A 23,062-nucleotide genomic window follows, 5' to 3' on the forward strand; every position below is an offset into this window, starting at 1 on the left:
TCAAACCATAGAGCAAAGCAAATTGCAAAGCCAAAACCAACACACTACTAAAGTAGCCTACTCACGATTCAATTTCAGTAAAGGCCCTACTCACGGTTCAACACAACCCACAATCTGCTGACACAATTTGTTGAAGTCGCGATTGAGCGTTCTCTACTCACGATTCATCCAACCCTCAATCTGCTGATACAATTTCATTCCGCGATTGCTTGCCACAACGTGTGCACGTCACGTTGATGCCTGGCCTGATGCTAAACCTCAACGCAATAATACGCATTATTAATGGATATACTAATTTATGAAATATAAGATAATTATCTTTGTAAAGCTTGTATTTTTTCCAATTTTATTGATAGATTTCAAGGGCTATAAAGTATAAACGGCTATAAAATATAAACATCTTCCTCAAATATGTAAAAATGTCTTTCCCGCGTTTATCTCAAAACCGCCATTTTGCGATTAACGCGGCAGCGCGATTGAGCCGAGATTGGAGCAATCACAATACTCACGTTTCAACACGCACACAATCTGCTGAGACAATTTGTCGGGTTGCTTCCGCGCCGATCCAATTCGCAACATGTTGGGTTACGCCCCCAACGTGCCCTCAACTATACTATTCACGACACAATCTGTCAGCTCACTGCAGATTGTGTCAACAGATTGTTACTGAAATTGAATCGTGAGTAGGCTACTTAACAATCTGTTGACACAATCTGCAGTGAGCTGACAGATTGTGTCGTGAATAGTATAGTTGAGGGCACGTTGGGGGCGTAACCCAACATGTTGCGAATTGGATCGGCGCGGAAGCAACCCGACAAATTGTCTCAGCAGATTGTGAGTATAGATAGTATATCCATTAAGTAGCCTACTCACGATTCAATTTCAGTAACAATCTGCTGACACAATCTGCAGTGAGCTGACAGATTGTGTCGTGAATAGTATAGTTGAGGGCACGTTGGGGGCGTAACCCAACATGTTGTGTATTGGATCGGCGCGGAAGCAACCCGACAAATTGTCTCAGCAGATTGTATGCGTGTTGAAACGTGAGTATTGTGATTGCTCCAATCTCGGCTCAATCGCGCTGCGCAGTAATCGCAAAATGGCGGTTTTGAGATAAACGCGGGAAAGACATTTTTACATATTTGAGGAAGATGTTTATATTTTATAGCCGTTTATACTTTATAGCCCTTGAAATCTATCAATAAAATTGGAAAAAATACAAGCTTTACAAAGATAATTATCTTATATTTCATAAATTAGTATATCCATTAATAATGCGTATTATTGCGTTGAGGTTTAGCATCAGGCCAGGCATCAACGTGACGTGCACACGTTGTGGCAAGCAATCGCGGAATGAAATTGTATCATCAGATTGAGGGTTGGATGAATCGTGAGTAGAGAACGCTCAATCGCGACTGCAACAAATTGTATCAGCAGATTGTTGGTTGTGTTGAACCGTGAGTAGGGCCTTAAAGGCCCTACTCACGGTTAATGGTTATTAATGGTTAAACTAATTTATGAAATATAAGATAATTATCTTTGTAAAGCTTGTATTTTTTCCAATTTTATTGATAGATTTCAAGGGCTATAAAGTATAAACGGCTATAAAATATAAACATCTTCCTCAAATATGTAAAAATGTCTTTCCCGCGTTTATCTCAAAACCGCCATTTTGCGATTAACGCGGCAGCGCGATTGAGCCGAGATTGGAGCAATCACAATACTCACGTTTCAACACGCACACAATCTGCTGAGACAATTTGTCGGGTTGCTTCCGCGCCGATCCAATTCGCAACATGTTGGGTTACGCCCCCAACGTGCCCTCAACTATACTATTCACGACACAATCTGTCAGCTCACTGCAGATTGTGTCAACAGATTGTTACTGAAATTGAATCGTGAGTAGGCTACTGCAATATGGCGCCGGCCACACTTTTTTTGTAGGTAGGTATGTCACTTCCATGTGATTCCTTTTATTAAAGGCCCTACTTAAGTAGCCTACTCACGATTCAATTTCAGTAACAATCTGTTGACACAATCTGCAGTGAGCTGACAGATTGTGTCGTGAATAGTATAGTTGAGGGCACGTTGGGGGCGTAACCCAACATGTTGCGAATTGGATCGGCGCGGAAGCAACCCGACAAATTGTCTCAGCAGATTGTGTGCGTGTTGAAACGTGAGTATTGTGATTGCTCCAATCTCGGCTCAATCGCGCTGCGCAGTAATCGCAAAATGGCGGTTTTGAGATAAACGCGGGAAAGACATTTTTACATATTTGAGGAAGATGTTTATATTTTATAGCCGTTTATACTTTATAGCCCTTGAAATCTATCAATAAAATTGGAAAAAATACAAGCTTACAAAGATAATTATCTTATATATTTTCATAAATTAGTATATCCATTAATAATGCGTATTATTGCGTTGAGGTTTAGCATCAGGCCAGGCATCAACGTGACGTGCACACGTTGTGGCAAGCAATCGCGGAATGAAATTGTATCAGCAGATTGAGGGTTGGATGAATCGTGAGTAGAGAACGCTCAATCGCGACTGCAACAAATTGTTTCAGCAGATTGTTGGTTGTGTTGAACCGTGAGTAGGGCCTTTTAGTCATTGAACGAAAGCGAAAATAGATATTTGGGCGATGACAGATAAATAATTATCAATTAATTATTATTGTTCGGTGATTGTTCGATACTGTAGTATTGCCACTGTTATTACGAAGTTTTCCCAAGGCTACTATGTTGGCCAATTTAAGTCGCAAATGAATACTTTAAATATTCACATTCACAAAATGACGCAAAATTTCTTTGTAAATCCATCACTCGAAATGGATAATGAAAATGACTATTAAAAAGTCGAACAATTATTGAATTCTAGTGAGGAGGATTTTCAGGAAAATGCCACAATAGATAACCCGAGGTGATAAATTTAAACTAAGTATTGCAATAGCATACTTAAATTACCGCACATTGAAATACCGGAATTGATTTCACGCTTTCTTATAGATACTGGTAGCAATAGGTCGTTTATTATCCTGGAAAAGGCTAAACAATACTAAAACTAGAATAAAAATTCTCAGCACAAGTTTTATGAACCTTTTACGGTCATAAGTACGCACGCGCAAAGTGTACATTACGAAGTAATAAAAATAAATTTACCTGAATCATTTAAAAGTGCATGTTCACATAAATTTTACATTATATGTACATTGTTATAGTTTTCCCACCAAAAAACATAAATGTAAAAATTGGAGCCGAGTTCAATCGTTGACTTAATTTGCCAAAAAAAGAAATGAGATCTAAATGTGTGCCAAGTCCTGTGCAGACAGTCCAGAAATTTATTTACAAAGATATGTATTAATCTTAGGTTGACTGAAAACTCAATTTTTTCTTAGAGAACAATGTTTATTCCAAAGTTTTTTTTAACTTTATTGGATATTGTTTAGTTATACCTTTAGTTTAATGTTAGTTTAACGTAACCAATGTTAGAAAAAAGATTACAATGCATACATAATGAAGTTATTTATAAATTAAAAAAACACTTTTTTGCACCAGTGTTGGACAGTTAAAATCTAATGATGGACACCCAGTTTTGGACAACATCCAGTTATGAACACCCATTTATGGACTGTACCTAATGTTGTTTCTCCAGTTATTTACACTTGGAGAAGACTTATAGTTATCAATAGAATCTTGAAAATGATGATTGGAATACAATAAATCTGGGATGTATTTATAAAAAATTATATTTATTAATTATTTTGCATACTTAGAATATTTTAATTTCCATTTTCTAGCAAAAATTGAATAAATGCATCGTTAAATACGAGTTGTGACCGTTAAGAAAAAACAATAGTGGTTATTTTCGTCATGGCTGAGAAATATAAGTAAAAAAAGTACTGCCACACATAATGCCACCATTTTGGGACCTCTCCTTCTTCGTCGTATTACTCTAGACAGAGCAAACGTGGTCAACATGAGGTTTGGGGGGTAGATGTTACCCGCTTCACGATGTTCCGCCATATCTCTCTGTTTCCTGGCATTCTGCTACATTCGTGAAGTGAATTGCCTATCTGAATCTGCCAGCAGCCTTAATCTGATCGGTCCATCGATATGGATAAATGGATTCTGAATCTCCCAGCAGCCTTAATCTGATCGGTCCATCGATATGGATAAATTGATTCCAAATTGTAGCACAAGGCAAAAAGCTTCTTATAAACTGTTGTCAAGATGGTGTGGATGAAATTTAAGCGTGTGTGCTGTATGGTGGTGGAATTTAGCAGCAGACAGCGATCCAAACAGTTCATCAGAGAACTCTCTATGATAGATGCGTTTTATCACGCATAAATATGCGACTTCTCTACGCAGAGATAGAGAATGAAGCCGAGAACGAGTCGCACAGCACATAATGACCCATTGTTCTAAAATATATTTGTGGAGAAGGGAAGGTGGAATTCCTCCATCGAAAAAGAGAGGATTCTCGACCAGTCTACTGGACTGGCCGGCCGTTAAGACCCCTATGAATGATGTTAGAAAGTTGCATATATGCTCTGTAGCGAAAACATTTCGCTTGCGGGATTCAGAGCGAGGTGTCGCTACATATTCTTCATGTTTAGATCTAGATATTATGTTCTTGCCCCCATTGAGCAGACCTGAGGACTTTTAACTGATAGTTTATTGTGCAAAATTATTCTTGGCGCTTCACATCCTTCTGCGGCTTTTGTTACTTTATCCCCATTATTAAGGGAATTGATTGCAATATTGCATTACTAATTAGCCGGGGAGTGTAATTTTAACAAAAAATATCAATGTCCAGTCATGGACAATTGTTGTACAATATTGGAACCCTATGTTTGAAATGGTCGTCATAGGTATATTATTAATCAGAGAGAAAAGAAAATACAGAAAAGCGCATGTAATTAATATCTTTAAAAAATGTTTATTTTCGACATATGTCCATAAATGGATGGTATGTTGGTATGGTATGTTTAAAGAATTTTATTTAAACAACATAACCTATCTTGATACTAAATCATGTAATATTTCGTACACTTAACTACTATAAATAAAAGTAATTTCAAATTTTGCTAAGATTTATACAAAAATTCTTATAAACAAAATTGTGTCCTCACTTCCTTAAGGATTTCCTTAGTAAAAACGGATTTCTTAGAAACGAGTCGCAGCAACTAAACATAAAGTTATGCCATCTTCAAACATTTTGGCCGAATAAGATGAAGTTTCGTATTTTAATAGCTTATGAACCAAACTTTTATTCTAAGTATTGCCAATTTACATAACGTTAATTTTGGTCTTATTATTTAAATTTAATATTTATTTGGTCCATTACTGGATGCTTGTCCACCACTGGTGCCGTTACCTTAATGAAGTAATAATTTATAAATTAAAAAAAAAACTTTTTTCACCAGTGTTGGACAGTTAGGCTGCAGTTAGACGACACGCGCGGTGGCCGCATACTAACTGTTCAGTTATAGCAAATTTATGTTTTATTAACTACGACGTAAAGTTGAAATTAATTTTGAGTAACTAACTGCGCGGTGGCCGGGGTGGCGCGGCGGCCGCTACTCGATCGCGTGGCGGCCGCGCAGCCACCGTGCAGTTAGTTCTCAAAATTAATTTCAACTTTACGTTCAACTGGAAATGGTCCGGGTTCGCAGTGGCGTGAATGACCGCGCGGCGGCCGCGCGGCCGACTCGCTCTAACATTCCTTGTCATATAAACGCGCCCTTAAAATCTAATGATGGACACCCAGTTTTGGACAACATCCAGTTTTGAAAACCTATTTATGGACTGTACCTAATGTTGTTTCTCCAGTCATTTACATTTGGAGAAGACTTATAGTTATCAATATAATCTTGAAAGTGATGATTGGAAAACAATAAATCTGGGATGTAGGTATTTATAAAAAATAGTATTTATTAACACGTTCACTGCGGTACCTAAAATGCCAAACTTACCGTTGTTGCGGCATGTCTTCCATACTTCACATCGGCAAGTTCACCACTGTGCGTCATGAGCCATTTTTATCACATCGCACCTACTGACTTTGAAGGTTAATAATTTCATGAAATTTCAAGATATTTCAAATTTTTTTTTTTCGGATAATAGTATATATTATAGTCTTGTATATACCGCATAAATAGCTTTTAGTTTGACCCAATAGTTTAAAAGATATGAGGGAAAATGTAAACCCCTGATTTTGTGAAAAATTATTTGCCATCCCGCACTGCGTTGATACGGCATGCGTTTACAGTAATAGCGATGGGAAACACTGTAAAATAAAACATCGATATCGATATAAATCAATTTTGTATATTTCAGTCTGTTTGTTAACAGATAACGAGATCGTCGATACAAAAAAAAACACATATAAAACAAGGTACTTGATAGAGTACTATCAGGAAATTGATCAGTAACTTTTGTTTTAATTTGTTAAGTAACTTTTGTTTTAATGTTTTATATTATTTTCACAACTGTCATCACATTTTTGCATTTATGCTACGAAATAAAAGAAAGTAAAAAAACTAAAGCCTCTAAGGTATCATTGTCATTTAAAAATTTGATAACGACGCGTGCGGTCCTGGTATCGCGACTGTAAAGGCCCTACTCACGGTTCAACACAACCCACACTCTGCTGACACAATTTGTTGCAGTCGCGATTGAGCGTTCTCTACTAACGATTCATCCAACCCTCAATCTGATGACACAATTTCATTCCGCGATTGCTTGCCACAACGTGTGCACGTCACGTCACTTTTTTAATTCTCTGTAAAAAGAGGTTCTCTTATTGGATATAAGATTTTTGAGAACTTCAACTGTAGCATCCTTGTCGAGATCTTTGTATATTTCCAAAATAATTCTGAATGAGTCATTTCTCATCTCTTTGTTCATATAATTTTTGTTTTTTTTTTGTCCCATAAATGAGGCATGTCCTTATAGATTTCGAAAATCTGGGTCCACACAGTTTTTTCGACCCGGAGGCGCAAGAAACGTACAATCCGCCACAACGCTTGATCGCGATTGAGCCAAGATTGGAGCAATCACAATAGGTACTCACGTTTCAACACGCACACAATCTGCTGAGACAATTTGTCTGGTTGCTTCCGCGCCGATGCAATTCGCAACATGTTGGGTTACACCCCCAACGTGCCCTCAACTATACTATTGACGACACAATCTGTCAACTGCAGATTGTGTCAACAGATTGTTGCTGAAATTGAATCGTGAGTAGCTAGCTAAAAATTGTGTCAGCAGATTGTGGGTTGTGTTGAACCGTGAGTAGGGCCTTTAACATATAAAAAACCTCGCCGCACCACGGTGAAAACTGCGATTTTGGGCGCCGCACTGTGGTGTAGTCGCTGATGGCCCAATACTGGACATGCCGCAGTGAACGTGTTAATTACTAGCTGCTCCGCGCGGTTTCACCCCCGTGGCTCCACTCCTGTTGATCGTAGGGTGCGTGCTGTCGAACCTATAAGCCTTCCTCGATAAATGAGCTATCTAACACCGAAAGAATTTTTCAAATCGGACCAGTAGGTAGTTTCCGAGATTAGCGCGTTCAAACAAACAAACAAACAAACTCTTCAGCTTTATAATATTAGTATAGATTTCGCATACTTATAATATTTTAAACAGTCTTAATTTCCATTTTATAGGCAAAACTTGGACAAATGCATCGTTAAATACGAGTTGTGACCGTTAAGATAAAAAAAATATGGGATTTTTTATTTTTAATAAATCAGGGATGAAAAATATTACTCAAAAAAGGACTGCCACACATCCATCCATTTTGGGACCTCTTCTTCTTCGTCGTATTACCTACTCTAGTCAGAGGCACTCAGAGCGAACGTGGTCAACATGAGGTTTGGGGGGTAGATGTTACCCGCTTCACGATGTTCCGCCATTTCTCTGTTTCCTGGCATTCTGCTACACTCGTGAAGTGTCACAATCGCCTATCTGAATCTGCCAGCAGCCTTAATCTGATCTGTCCATCGATATGGATAAATGGATTCCAAATTGTAGCACGAGGCAAAAAGCTTCTTTTAAACTGTTGTCAAGATGGTGTGGATTAAATTTAAGCGTGTGTGCTGTACCTATGGTGGTGGAATTTAGCAGCGGACAGCGATCTAAACAGTTCATCAGAGAACTCTCTATGATAGATGCGTTACAACACGTATAAGTATGCGACTTCTCTACGCAGAGATAGAGAATGAAGCCGAGAACGAGTCGCACAGCACATAATGACCCATTGTTCTAAAATATATTCTTCATGTTTAGATCTAGATATTATGTTGTTGCACCCATTGAGCAGACCTGACGACTTTTAACTGATAGTTTATTGTGCAAAATTATTCTTGGCGCACCAAATCCTTCAGCGGCTTTTGTTACTTTATCGAATTGATTGCAATACTAATTTGCCGGGGAGTGTAATTCTAAGAAAAAAAATTCAATGTCCATTATAGGAACCAAAGAAAATCCAGTCATGGACAATTGTTGTACAATATTAGAACCCTATGTTAGAAATTGTGGTCATAGGTATATTATTAATCAGAAAGAAAAGAAAATACAGAAAAGCGCATGTAATTAATATCTTTAATATCCTTAATCATAGAATTAGATCCCGTAAAGGACACTGAAGAATTTTATTTAAACAACATATAACCTATCATGATACTAAAGCGTCTAATATTTCGTACATTAAACTAAGTAGGTAGATACTATAAATAAAAGTAATATCAAATGCTAAGATTTATACAAAATTTCTTATAAACAAAATTGTATCCTCACTTGTTAAGTATTATATTTCATTAAAAAAGTCTCTGGTTATCAGATGGGTGAAGATCGATCTTAATTCGGATCTCGTGTAACACCGCGATCCGGCTCATTCTAAGAGTGCTTTTCCACAAATAATGTGCGAGGATTGGAAGGAGTAGCGAGGAATACACCTATTAGTAAATATCTAATAGTATCGCTTCAAACGCTTTCAGGCTTCAAACTAAATTAAGCAATATTATTATATGTATAGTTCTTTAAGTAACACATTCCTCGTTACACATCTACAAGCCACTTAGGATCAGATGCTTCTTTATTCGGAAAGCCATTTTTTACTTACTCTTCATCTTTAAGGTAGTAAGTATTTCTACTATTATTTAGATTGAAAATGAATTAAAACAATTGTTAAAGAGCAAGTTTATTTATTCATGTTCCAGAAAATAATCACAATTGTAAAGCGGATACAAAGTCCTAACAGGCCATTTTGGCGACGTCGTACAAACTCTGATACATAAGTAATGTCAATTTTCTAAAATATTTTTATAACAAGTTATTGCCGAAAAGTTACAATTTTGTGCGCACATTATTTGTATCACTTAGATCACATATGACAATTATTATTTTAAAAATTTACAATACCATTATAAGTGATTGGTTGCGTTGATTAAACTTTGTTCTGACAAACACTTTACAATGACTATTATTATGACATATAGATTGGTTAAATTTCACTGCCGGACCTCGTACCTACAAATTATGCATAATAATAATAAGTTACGAAATAGGATTATGAATAAGACATTTGTTCATTAAACATTAATTTGAGTTATTATTATTAACTACTTGTATACTTACATTGTAAGATGACTATGTTTAAAATAATTATACGATAAAACATTCCTTTATAGTGATGAAATCAAGCGATTGTAAATAAAAGTTCTAAATCCTTTACATGTAATAAAATTCTAACACAACTCCGGTGACTCCTATCAAAACAACATATTATGCTAAACAGAACCATTCAACGTAAAAATAAATAACAAAATTATATGTACAATTTAGCAATAAATAATGACATTAAATAAAATATGATTATAAAGAAATATCGGTAAATAATTAATTAAATTTAATAATTCAATGATCTATAAAATGAATATTTAAGAATTATCTGCTATTCAAAACATACTGGAATGGAATACAGATAACAAATAAAAATTAAGCTATCCTTACACTACGCTACATTTATTCACGTACAATTGTGAAAATTGCGTATTTTCTACTTGCGAATCAATAATATTATGTTTATTGTTCGAAGTGATTCATAACAGCTAAGTAGAGTCATAGTGTGTTTTTATATTAGTATTTTTTTGTCTGAATATCACATATATTAAACGTGTAGAAAAAAATCTATATTGCAAGCAAGCTTATAAAATAAAAAGCTAAAAAAACGCTGCGTAAATTAACTTCAACACTAAGATTCCACTACAACCATTAGTACCTAAAAAATGGATGTATAAAATCCACATGAGCTATAATGGAAACTTGGCACAAGTTATGATTAAAAATAAATGTAAATGTATAAGTAAAAACTGCTAAAGCTTTATGTAGACTACGACAAAGTTACCTTAAATAGAACTTCAAGTTTACTGATATTTATTATTTACATTCACAGTGATGCACATTGCACAGGTAATTATTTTTGAGTAAGGTAGGATTTTCAACAGTCGATGCTTATTCCAATTCCTAGGTGGCAAGTCGTAGTCTACTGGGCTCCAAGTGTCGAACCATTGGTTTGAATTGAGCTCAGTTCTTTATTAAAGGCCATTGTACTTTTTGCGCGGACCGTGAACCCTATCAGTCAAGTTTATTGTCTAAGATACATAACGCAAACGTGAAATAAATCAAGACATTAAATGCAATATATTATGTTTACACAATACTCACTAACGCTATTATATTTATCGGTAGTAATACATTTATATACGAACTAACATTAAAAATTACTTGTTTCACAATAATCACAACAATATAATTGTGTACAATAGAACGATACAAGCTGTATGCATGCTCAAAGACAATTACGATAATAATTTATATACGTCCCTACTTAAAATGCTAATAGAAGATAATTCAACATCATTTTACATGAAGAGCGATAGACGCCACTAAATTGGGATTTATGTGCTAACAATTGTCTATTTTGTGTTAATTTACTTCTTATTCGACATTAGTGAAATCCGGCACACACCGTGACACAAGATATTTATTGAAGTGATCTTAAATTAATATTAAACAAAGTATTCAGACTTTAATCAGTCTTGTGTCGATATCAGACAAACCACCTACTCTTACAGCTCGAGTAGTTTCTTTAATGACACCTAGAAACATTACAAAAAAATGGATTCTGTTTCTAGACATGACTGATAATCGATATTTAAAAGTGATAATATTATGTTTCGCTTCAAAGAATAATGTGCAGTAATTTTAAATTACGTAATCCAACAACACTCATTACAGATACATTAGAAAAGTCTTAAGGGATAAGATAATAAAGCTAAACACTGATTTTATATCGGCGGTATATTTATGCTTGACACTAATAATAACCGATGGGACACCGTATGTAGGTACAGTGTTGATGTGATCGAATCTTTGATTAAAGTATGGCGTGGTGGCGCAAGGAGATACACAAACAGTGACACATTGCTCGGACAACCACAGACGATTGTGCGATCACTTTTTTGGTTTACGTTTGACTGTGTCGGACCGTTTGCGTATTCCGTGCTTGGGTGAATATTACATGTTGTATGCGATATAAATGGCGTCTATTTGGTCCGAAAGGAAGCCGTCTCGGAGGTGCATGCGTTGTTTCTCGCCGCGAGAGTTGATCGGCACGACTCCGGGGTCGACTACGACCACGACGCCGACTATGAGGTGATGTTCTTCGAGCACCGTGTTGGTGACTAACGGTACCAGATTGAGAGCTTCGCTATCGTTACCGTCTAGTTCTACCACGACTACTAGTAGATTGGTCCATGTGAAAACGGCACTGGAAATAAGATAATAAATCATTACTTTGAGTAACTACTAACTAAATAAATATGAAATGGTCTTTAATTGTTAAGTTGAGAAATAAAACTAAAATATATACCATTCAGCTATTTTCTTGTGGCATCGCATCACAGAATTCTCTATATCGATAGGATGGTAGCGCATCCCGCGCAGCATAATCGTTTCGTCGAGCGCTCCGACCACAAACACAGCATCGTGAGTGTCGTGCGTGTCGGACATCAAGCCTCCCATACTGCCACACGCGGAGGCCAGTGACTCAGTATCACTATCGCGTGATATGAGGGAAGTGTCATCGCCAGTTCCAGTGGTACTAATCTCAGTTCTCCTCAAAAAGCCCAAATAACCCGTTCTCGCGTACACCTCTCCCGTGTTGCCGGTCACCAGCTGCGCGCTGAAGTGGTCCGCGTAGTCGCTCTCGTCGCCGTAAATAGTGAAGTACCCGCTCGCGTTGTGTGGCGATTGCACCCAGATCTCGCCCAAATGGGAATCCCCGCATTGACCCTTAGTCTCGGGATTGGCTGTGATCACTTTTACACCGGGTAATAGTTTTCCAGATTCCATAAGACAGAGGGAATGTGGGCTACCGCGCTCGACCAACGAAACGCGATCGTTTCGCAAAGCTCGCAGGTCTACGTAGACAGTTGATGGCTCAGGACTAGAAGCGCCTTGTAGACATATAGCAATATTCACGCGGCATCCGAAAGACGTCGACACGGCTCTCGGACTCAAGCCGAGAGCTGAGAAGAGTTTCGAGAAGGAGTTCGTTAAGTTTATTCGAGGTCGTTCTTCAGCGACGACCACGCATGTTCTGACACAGGCTAGATTGATGCCTTTAGCTTTTAATTGATTCACTGAACTGCCCAGGCCTTTGGTGCACAATTCCATCACTCCATAAGAGCAGAAAGTGTCACGCACTTTGTATTGAGAGACAGCACTGAGCCATAATGCAGGGTTAATTTCGACCTCAGAGGGGGGTATGAGAATAGAATGATGACCAGAATAAATGCTACTGAGACACCAGAGAGCGAAGCCGAGGCCACAGTATGGATCGAGACAAAGCGCTATATGACGCGAAGGATAGAGCTCGCAAGCTATTTTCATTGAACGACATAGAGATGTGACTGCTGCGTGCGACATTTTGATACCAGCCAGCATTCCCGTGGTAGATACGCTAAAGTCCAGGTAAGCTAACATTTCAGCCGTTGGTGCTCTGTATAAGATAGGTAATTTCTTTTTAGGCATATCATCAGTGTCCAGGGTTATGGGCCACGCCTTGCTATCGATTACGTTACTGGCTTCTTTTGAGCGTAGTAACTTTATCACAGATTGATTAGAGAGGACTAGTGTGGCTTTGCTGACGTCCACGATCATTCGTACAGTTGGCAATGTCGTGTGGAGGTTTTGTGGGTGCGGCGGGCGAATTGTCACCGGAACTGCGCCGACGTAGAGACAGCCGTAGAATGCGCAAATGAGATCAAGTCCCGGGGGAAATATTAAAGCGACATGATCGCCAGTATTGACACGCCCCTTTTCTAACAAAAGATTCCCAATTCTCTCAGCCTTTTTGTGCAATTCAGCGCATGTGAGAACTTTAGTAGCTGCTCCTTTGGAATTCAGCAACGTGAATATAACGTGGTCCGATGTGCTCTGCGCGCGCCATCTTAGGATTTGAGATATGAATTGATACTGAAACAAATAGAATTAAAATTGTAAGAATTAAGCTCAAATTAATATTATTGAGTTTTATTAAAAAAAGAAATATACCTTGCGAGCTGCATCCGAATCATCAGAATATCCCATATCGCGGCCTTGCGCAGATGCAAGGCGGTTGCCTTGAACAAGGTTGCCAACAATGACGGATGCGGGACCGACATCTACAAAATGAATACCTTTTAAACACATCACATTTATCCAAGAGCAAATTAAAAAGAAACTATTTATTTCAACACGCACCAATAAAATTATAACCAAATAAATAACGAGTTAGTTGATTAATGGCATACCCGAGTGTATTTCCCTTGGTTTTGGAAGATTAGTGACGCACGTGTGTGGACACATCAACACATTGGCTGGGTGTAGAGTGCCCTCAAGGAACCTTCGCTTGCACTCGCTGAGATGTATACCACCGAGAGGTGTTTTGGGCAGATAGTTGGGCTGAACCAACGCCAGGCAATATATCCCCACTTGGTGAATCGAGTCCACCGCTTGCAAGACGCGTGACATCCATTGGAATGACTGAAAAAAAAAAACAAGTTATTATCTTGAGACTGGAATCCGTAACAAATAAATCGTTTTAAGCAGCTTCTGCTGAATTCAATTTATTTATTTAAATAAATTGAATTCAGTAATAGTTCAATTCAATTTATTTATTTAAATAAATTGAATTCAGTAGAAGCTGAATTCAATTACTGATACGCAAATTAAGAAAAACATTTTTCAATGTTGGTAACTACGTATAAATATAGGTACACAAAGAGAGTAATATAATTCTAGGTATTATGAGATTTTATGTAATTTTAGCACTCACTCCTCTACAGATAATACTCAAATCACACAACATTTTGATCAAAATCGTCCAACAATTACAAAAATCACCCGTCACAATCCATCTCACCTCCTCCTCCCCACAGTCCGGGCGCTGTTCAGCCACTATACAAATCCGTTCATCCCGCAGCACCCTCACAGAGAACACCGCTATACGCCCCCGGTATATGAACTTCATCGGCTCCACTGCCAGCACGGTCGCTATGATGTCGTCCATGTTGTGCTTGCGGCCGGTTACCGTCATCAGCCCGTCGCGGGAACCGCAAACGAACACGAGACCTGGTGAAATTGTTTTTTGTGGAATATTTATTTTAAAATTACGTTTAAAATTACAGAATTTGGATTATATCTCTGTAACAAAATTTCTATAATATTTTGTGATAAAATTTCTAAAATTTTTAAAACTATGCTTTTATATTTCTATAAACAATATAGAAATATAAAAGCATAGTCTAGTTTGCCTATGAAGACTTACGCCGTTAGTACACCGACGCATTCGCGTGCGGCAGCGAAACAACGAAAAATCTGTCAGTAGTATGGCAGGTTCTCGCATAAGATATGTCTCACTCTAGCACATAGATAGATGAAATAGTTGCGTCCTTGTCAGTTTTGTTTCGCAAGGAACTGCGAAATGGCCATTACACAGACGCATTGCGAAAAAGTTGCGAAAACATTGCTGTTTACTAACGTTCCGCAGATATTTCGCTACGCAGTAGTTTCGCAGAGATTCGCTGCCGCATACGAACGCGTAGGTGTACTAACGACGTTTGATTCAAAAAAAATTATTTGACGTTTTGCAACATGTCAATACGTACACATAAAATAATACAAGTTATTGAAAGAAACAATATTAACAATAGAACATAATATCATATTACTATTTTAAAGTATATTACAGTCTTAACGTCGGACATAATTGTCAATGCCTTTATAGGGTTATGGGTTATCGCTGTATTAACCTATTGATTGACTTCTTAGGCAAAGCTTTCACTCCATGAGAAATTTACTGTATGGCACAATGAGCGTTTAAAATAATTGTTTCTTAGAATTAGAATACACATAAGTGAAATTCTCCTATATGTTTAAACATTCTTCAACATTCATCTTTGTATCAGATAGAATTGATAAATAATACGTATTAGAAAGAACAAAGAGGGGAAAGCTATAAATATATTATATAATTGCCTGAAGCATCGATATTACAAAGGTTATCAATATTCATAAGGATTATGTTACGCATAAATGACGGAATAAGTGTCAAAATGTATACAGGTAATTTAAAATGTCGTCTGTTTCTCGGGTGGGAACGTCAACGACCTTTATGTAAAAATACTATTTATTTAGAACATCATTTTTTGAGATATAAATTATTGCAGCCTTGTGCTTCCGGACCCGGTTGCCCCTCACAACACGCAAATCTTATCCTCTTCATCCGTTCTGTAAAGATAAAAAATGTTTCTCACCTCCGGGCCCCAAGAATCCCAGCAGACCGCTCCTCACATAGTGCTCCTCGCCAATTGCTTCACCATCTGCATCCAGCGGTCGAACCCGGAACACAGTGTTGGTGAGCCCGGGCAGCCCCCAGTACCCGGACCCGGTTGCCCCGGACAACACGCAGATCTCGCCCACTTCGTCCGTCTTGCAGAGATATGCTGGACCCTCCATTTTTACCACAACGATAACGCCTGTTGAGGTTAACTCGAGTATATTTTTTGAAAATACTGTTTTATTTTTAAAATGTGAAATTAAATTGCTTTTTCTTTTATAAATTTAGTACTATGTAAAGTACGTTTCAATATCATAATGTGTTTTAATTAAGTGAAATAAATGCAATCTCCTGAAGGCATTGTTATCTGCATGAAAAAACCGTATTCCTATTTTAAGATTTCAATACACCCTAGTATCACTCGCACGAGCGTAATCACAAAACCTCTCGAGCTCAAATCCATTAAGCCATTTAGTCGATAGAGCGTGCTATTAAGTGACTCGAAGCTCTACAGCTTAAACGTCTAAACCTACGTAATACATAATACACATACACATTATAGCAATTATATACACATTTAAACAATGATTGTATAAAACGAGTTGTTTATAATTTTTCAATGAAAGCTATATCTATAAATCACTATGTTACTTTTATCCTTATAGACCTTTAAAACCCTCCTCACAATGGGCAGCTTTGGGCAAGTAGAGGCAATCACGATAGTGTAGAGGACCTAAATGTCTATGATCGGCCGTCATTGTGGATTTACATAATAATGCTTTAGTCGGCAAACACTAACCATCATTTGTTGGGTCAACGTTGCCCATTGTAAATCGAGTCTATACAAAACAATTAATTCAAAAAGGAACACAATTTACACCACTACAATCATTCAAGTATCATACTCACACGACGGCATAACCTGGCCGCAGTCCTGCAGCGTGAGCGACGTGAGCGAGTTCTCCGCGTCGACACGCACGACGCCGTACGACAGGCCCGACATGGACAGCACGCCGCGGCCCGCCGACGAGCCGCCGCGGCCCGCGCGCCGCACGCACACCGACATCGACTCGCTGCTGCACGCGCACGGGCATATCGCGTCGCCGCGCACACCTGATTTGTAAATCGTGTCAATGAAAAAGAGCGTGTGTTGAGCGCACGTGTCAGAAAAGAAACTTTTTTGGCAATATTCAAAGATACCAACATCGTGGCTAAATTACCAAAACAATATAATATATAGATATCTTCATGATTTGACTGTATTGTAGTGACGCGGCCTTGAAAGTTTACTCTCAACGCGCCTAAAGAAATTGCACTTCAATAGAACTTTGCTTTTTGCTCGTTTCATCATCATCATCAAACCATATATTATTTTCTCAATGCTGGGACATGAGCCTATAAGGGTTCAGGCCACAATCCACCACGCTAGCCAAGTGCGGGTTGGCGAATGTCACATGTCGTCTAACACCTGAACGCTTGGATTGTTTTCGATAATTCTTATTTTGATGTGTTCGTTATTTTCAGGAAAAGGAAAATTAAAGAAATAGCTAAATTAAATAAACGAGTTTGACAATTTGCACGAAGATAGGACGATGTTGATTGAGTCAGCTAGTTTATCATGGATGTATGAAAATAAATAAAATGTCCGGGGGTTAAAACATTGGACATATAACTGAGAATATTGCGGCGACGGAGGAAATTTCAAAAATATTTAGTTCCAAGAACGTTGTCTACATGTCATACGTACATGACAATCCCAATGCGCATTTGAATATACCTTGTTATATTTTATTCAGCATAAAATGTTTAAGTTTGCATTTGAGAACGTTGCACCTATGAATTTTTAAAAACGTTCCGTGCTAAGAGACTATATATAGAAGCTGCAAAAAATGGAAATATTTTATTTTATATAACAAATAAACTGCAAGGATCTTTGTTTCAGAGTGAAATCAAATATTTTTCAAAGTATTTTATAAAAAAAGTTGATCAAATAACTTAAAGTCGAAACAACTTGTTGTGAAAAATGAACTAAAAAATAAACTTTTCTATTTTATATTTTACAGTTATGCTACATTTTACTCAATTCTAGCTCGAAACCTAAAAATATAAAAATACATACGGGGTAAAATGTTTTCTGTTTCTATTTCAATAACAAAAATAGAAGTGTAACTCATCTAATTCCTAAAAGAATTCATATACTTATTTGTATATTTAACTACACGGCGTTGCTTTTTCGTTCCTGAATGATAAATAAGCAATGATTAATTTGCTACTAAATATACCTACATTAACCTTCATAGTAAGTATTCCAGAATTGAAATGTATTCTTATTTAAGGATCCGTATGTAAAAGCTTATGCGAATATAGTATTTCATGAGATCATAATAAAGGAGTAAAACAAATTTTCTTCATAAGGGAACAGTTTTAATTTCCATGAGAAGCCGACTGAAAATTCAATTTCACATATTATCGTCGTTTCTTTTTTATTTTTAATAAAAAATTAGAATCTCGACGCTCCTTCGCTAAATATTCGCATCTCACTAGCTGAGCGCTTCTCTGAAAATTTATTGGAAATTTAATCTCTAACATGCTGCATATTGAAGAAATCGCTGATATGGCTAGATTAAAAGGGGTTTTAGTTTATTTTTAGTATTTAGATTGCTTTTCAGAATATGCTCGATATTCATTTTAAACTCGATAAAGTAGGATTAATAAACAGTTTTATCATATTTTTGTGGTTGTTAAATGCAATAAAGACGTTAAAAAATTAGTCTTCATTCTATTGAAAGTAAAAAGTCGAAAATTCACAAGTCAATTCAAAAAAAAACTTAATATTCCTAACGGGGTTTTTCAAATAAACGTTATTTAAAGTTGATAGTATATTGTAGTTACCTGCATGTTTATTCATGAAGTTGATAGCAACAACGTTCATCACAATTAACGCCATGAACAGGCAATGAATAGATAATGACATCATTACATGCAAATTATTTTTTCGCTTCTATTCCGCTGTTAAGCGTTTACCATTAAAACTTTAATAAAATTTCAAAAAACAACGTAATAATTAAGTAGAACTAAAAATATATACAAATTATTCTAATTGCTCGAAAATTTTTGTTGAGTATTTAGTATTTCAATCCGTAATTGATGTCGTTATTAAAGAACATCTTGATAAAATTTTGTTTCGATTTTACTTAGATTTGCAAGACGGAGAACCTAAATAAGAATATTAAGATTTCACTTAAATGCTTGTACGTTAATTTTATTGAAGTTAAAAACCATTTAGAAAATTATTTTATAAATTGAAAGGTACATTATTCGCCCGACTTTTTCGTGTTCAAATGATAAGTTTGTAACAAGTACCTAAATCTATTCAAATCTTAAAAGTTAAAATTCTATTACTCCAGTCAGTCAAGACAATCAATTCACAATAATTCCAAAAGTTTTCAAATTTCGGTCAAGTGAAATAGTACATTGGGACGACAGTAAATCTCATTTTGCATTGCAATTAAATTATTTTTTGCTGTATGGCCGTGAAAAAAATTCCAAAAGTTCTGCAAACTTGGGGAAGTTTTCGATATAATATTTCATATCAAGTATTAAATTTGCAACCAATCTTACGTACGGAACATCTTTTGATATTGCAAAATGAGATTTATTGTCGTCCCAATGAACCATTCACTTGACCGAAGTTTGAAAACTTTTGGAAATATTGTTAAATTTGCGATTTCGAATGTCGATACTGACTGATGTAATGTTGCGGAAAACAAGATACATAATGATTATAACTGTATACAGGGTGTTACGGATTATGTACGGATGTACAGATTAGTGTATTGATCTTAGGATTACGTTTCATTACAAAACTTTTAAAATTGTCTGTAATAGCGGAGAGGTATATATGTCGATCGCGCGGATCTATTAATAGAAAAAGAGCGTTAGCACACGTGTCAGAAGTGAAATTTCTTTGGCAAGATTCAAGATACCAAAATCGTCCTTAGTCCATGACGTGACGGTATTGCCATGACGCTACCATAAAATTTTACTCTCGCCGCGCCTAATTAAGTTTAACTTCAAATTTACAATCATACACCAACCTTTGCTCTGGAACACGGAGAGGAACTGGTCGCACGATGACAGCGACCACGGGTTGGCGCCGTCCGCCACGAGCAGCATGCGCAGCGAGCTGAGCGATATCTCCTTGTGGTCGCGCGTCGCTAGCAGGCCCCAGTGCAGATCGCGCGACTTCACTATCGCCACCGATGCCCTAACAACCATCGTGAAACAATTACGTAATGCTTTTACTCCAACCTGTATGTCATGGGCCCTCCACATAATCAATGAGCAGCATTGGGCAAGCAAGTAGAGGCAAAATTTTAATGACGGTATCATTAAAATTTTGCCTCTTCTTGATAAATTTTAATGATGCCGTCATTGTAGATGTTTATTCATAATAGCAGTATTGGCGGCAAACACCGACTATCATTGGTTAGGCCAACACTGCCCATTGTGTGGAGGGCCCATAACGTACTGTGCGTAAATAGTCCGTTCGAAGAAAAATTTCGCTTTTCTTTTAAGAAAATATGTCTTCTTAAGATATTTTTTTTTACAATATTTGAGTAGAACAGTGATCGAACCGAGATCTTCAAGTTTCACAGATCACGGCATATTAGCCTAGTTCTGTATATTGTAATTTGTAACTTATATGGAAAATTAAATTGCAAATTCTATACAACATTAAACCACTATCGAGACTAAATATTATAAAGTGTGATTAATTACAATTTGAAATGCTTTGCATACATTTCAAAGCCGCTAAATGTGGTTTGTCAATTGTCGGGCTTAGTATGAGATATTCTACAAATTTAAGCACTTCATAGTTCATACACTATCAAGATTCAAGTGCTTCCCGCAACATTCATTTATGTGAATTTCATCGAAATACATTCAATGGGTTGATATTTTAACCAAATCAATCATTTAGCGGCAATATTTCCTCGTGAAAATGTATCATCAATATTTGGTAAAACAAATAGCAATAATAATAGACATTTCAGATTTTGCCGCAACTGTCCTTTGTATTTTATACATAATAAATGAATTGCAATATTGACACATCAATCATGTTATTATTCGTTGATGGGATGATGGGAGCTCAACTATCAAATGTTCATAAAATTATTAGGGAAGTTTAATTGTTGAGAAAATAAAAATGCTCCTATTAAATAACAAATTGTTATAATTAATTATATTTTTCAATATGACTTCATCACCTCGAGACCTCGCGTGACGTCATCAAACTAGACTGCACTTCAACTTTTATTAACTGCGCTTAGTAATTGTTGTATAAAACATATTGCATGCAACCTTCGCAAAATATTTCCCGTAAAAACTTTTCATTAGTGTGCTTTCCAGTTAATAACGTAATAACATTCAATTAACACTTCGATTGTGTTTCAGCGGAAAAATACGAAACATTTTATCATTTTCTCTGTACTTTCAATTACGAATATTAATTTTGCATGTAAAATGTTCGTTATATTTAATTTTAATTATGCCATGATTGCACAATTTCCAACAATTATCTTCATACAATTTGAAAATGTTTTATAAAACGTTAATGGATGATTCGAGTTCCCGATACTTGTTTACAAAATTGTACGATAAACATCTGAATTTGTTTAATGTTATGCATTTTCAACGAGAAATGTTCAAATATTTGTAACAGTTTGCCTCCTCCATTGCACCTCACCCCACACATTTCACAAGCTTAGTAGCATGTGAATACTGAAATTCATACGTGGTAAATACCTTCCCCGGCGGCTGAAGCATGTTCCACGACTCTGCACAGATCTATCTATACAAGTATTTTTGGTTCGATGGATTCTTATCTTGCTTATTACTATAACCCATTGAGCCCCAAGCGGCCCGATCGGTCCACGACACAATAGATTTTCTATTGTGTCTGTGATTCCGGGGCCTGAGTTAATAAAAGCTGTAAATTATTTTTTACAAGTCGAACAGAACAGAAGTCGAAGAACGTACCTGTACTTGGTGATCATGTGCATCCAGGACGCGGGGCTGACCTTCATGAGCGCGTACGGTATGAATATCACGTGCATGCCGTTGAGCACGCTCGCCAGCACGGCGTGCCACAGCCCCGTCTCGCGCTTGAAGTCGAGCACGCACACCATGTGCTCGCCCTCCGTGTAGTTGCACGCCACGGACAGCATCCGACAGTGGGCCAGCATTGACGCCCTATAGTGGATATGTTCATGTACACCATTGTGTTGTAAAGGCAAGATAAAAATTTAAGAAGAAGAGTAAGAATATAAACAAACCAATGGGCCCTCTTTACAAAGGTAAAGGATTGTGTTAAGCGAGTAGACGCAATCACGATAGTGAAGAGAGCTTTAAAGTCTATGATCGACCGTAATAATGTAAATTAATGTCAATACGAAATGTCCCTAACATATTTACCTGTACCACAGTACGACAGGTCGACTCGTCGCGACGGGCGACTTTGACAGGAATATTGCATACAGAAAAAGCTGACAGAAAAATCAGTCACTTTAGCAGTGTTACTTGGTAATAGAAAGACATTTTTTTATCTCGTCTCGTTGGGTTCACGATAAACGAAATACGAAAATGTCTGCTCATTACCAAGTTTGATGAATATTACTTCTGAAAGTCACTTTAGGAGTACATGTAGTGATTCCCAAATGATCTTTCAATATGACGTCCAACATGATCTTTCGAATTACATGATTAATTAGAGAAATACTTCTGATAAATTCATGGATTTAATAAAATTAGAACATGAATTTCAAATTAATAACCTAAATAATAAAAATAACCACAAAGGGTTTTACGTTGAATAACTAATAACTGCAATTATAATTGTGCATATAATTTGGATTGCATAGCCTTCCGACATTTGATATACCTAATATGCTTTAAGTTCGCAATACGATTGATCTTATCTTGTATCTAGGAAGTGAATACTATATTAAATATTAATGTAACACACTATAATACATTATTAAATGTATTCACATTACAATTAAGAAATAATAAATGTTTAAATGTAATTAATATGATCACAATTAACTATTTTAATTACACAATAGTTTAAAAATAATCACAATAAAATAACAAAATAAAAATA

At 36.7% G+C, this 23,062-nt stretch overlaps 1 protein-coding gene across 3 annotated transcripts in view; it reads right to left on the reverse strand.

Annotated features, from left to right (window-relative positions):
* Positions 1–9,197: 9,197 nt before the first annotated feature.
* Positions 9,198–23,062, reverse strand: part of LOC123705069 (disco-interacting protein 2) — a 62,625-nt gene continuing 48,760 nt past the window's right edge. For all 3 annotated transcript variants that reach the window (XM_045653649.1, XM_045653648.1, XM_045653647.1), the window contains 9 exons: positions 21,940–22,152; positions 19,992–20,161; positions 16,804–17,007; positions 15,872–16,093; positions 14,479–14,687; positions 13,868–14,099; positions 13,629–13,738; positions 11,944–13,550; positions 9,198–11,841 (listed from right to left, as the gene is read on the reverse strand). In XM_045653649.1, coding sequence (XP_045509605.1) covers positions 11,589–11,841; positions 11,944–13,550; positions 13,629–13,738; positions 13,868–14,099; positions 14,479–14,687; positions 15,872–16,093; positions 16,804–17,007; positions 19,992–20,161; positions 21,940–22,152 — 3,220 coding nt within the window. In that variant the 3' untranslated portion in view covers positions 9,198–11,588. The remainder of the gene's footprint in view (positions 11,842–11,943; positions 13,551–13,628; positions 13,739–13,867; positions 14,100–14,478; positions 14,688–15,871; positions 16,094–16,803; positions 17,008–19,991; positions 20,162–21,939; positions 22,153–23,062) is intronic.

Source organism: Colias croceus, chromosome Z, assembly GCF_905220415.1.
Source record: "Colias croceus chromosome Z, ilColCroc2.1".
In the NCBI taxonomy this organism is placed as follows: domain Eukaryota; kingdom Metazoa; phylum Arthropoda; class Insecta; order Lepidoptera; family Pieridae; genus Colias; species Colias croceus.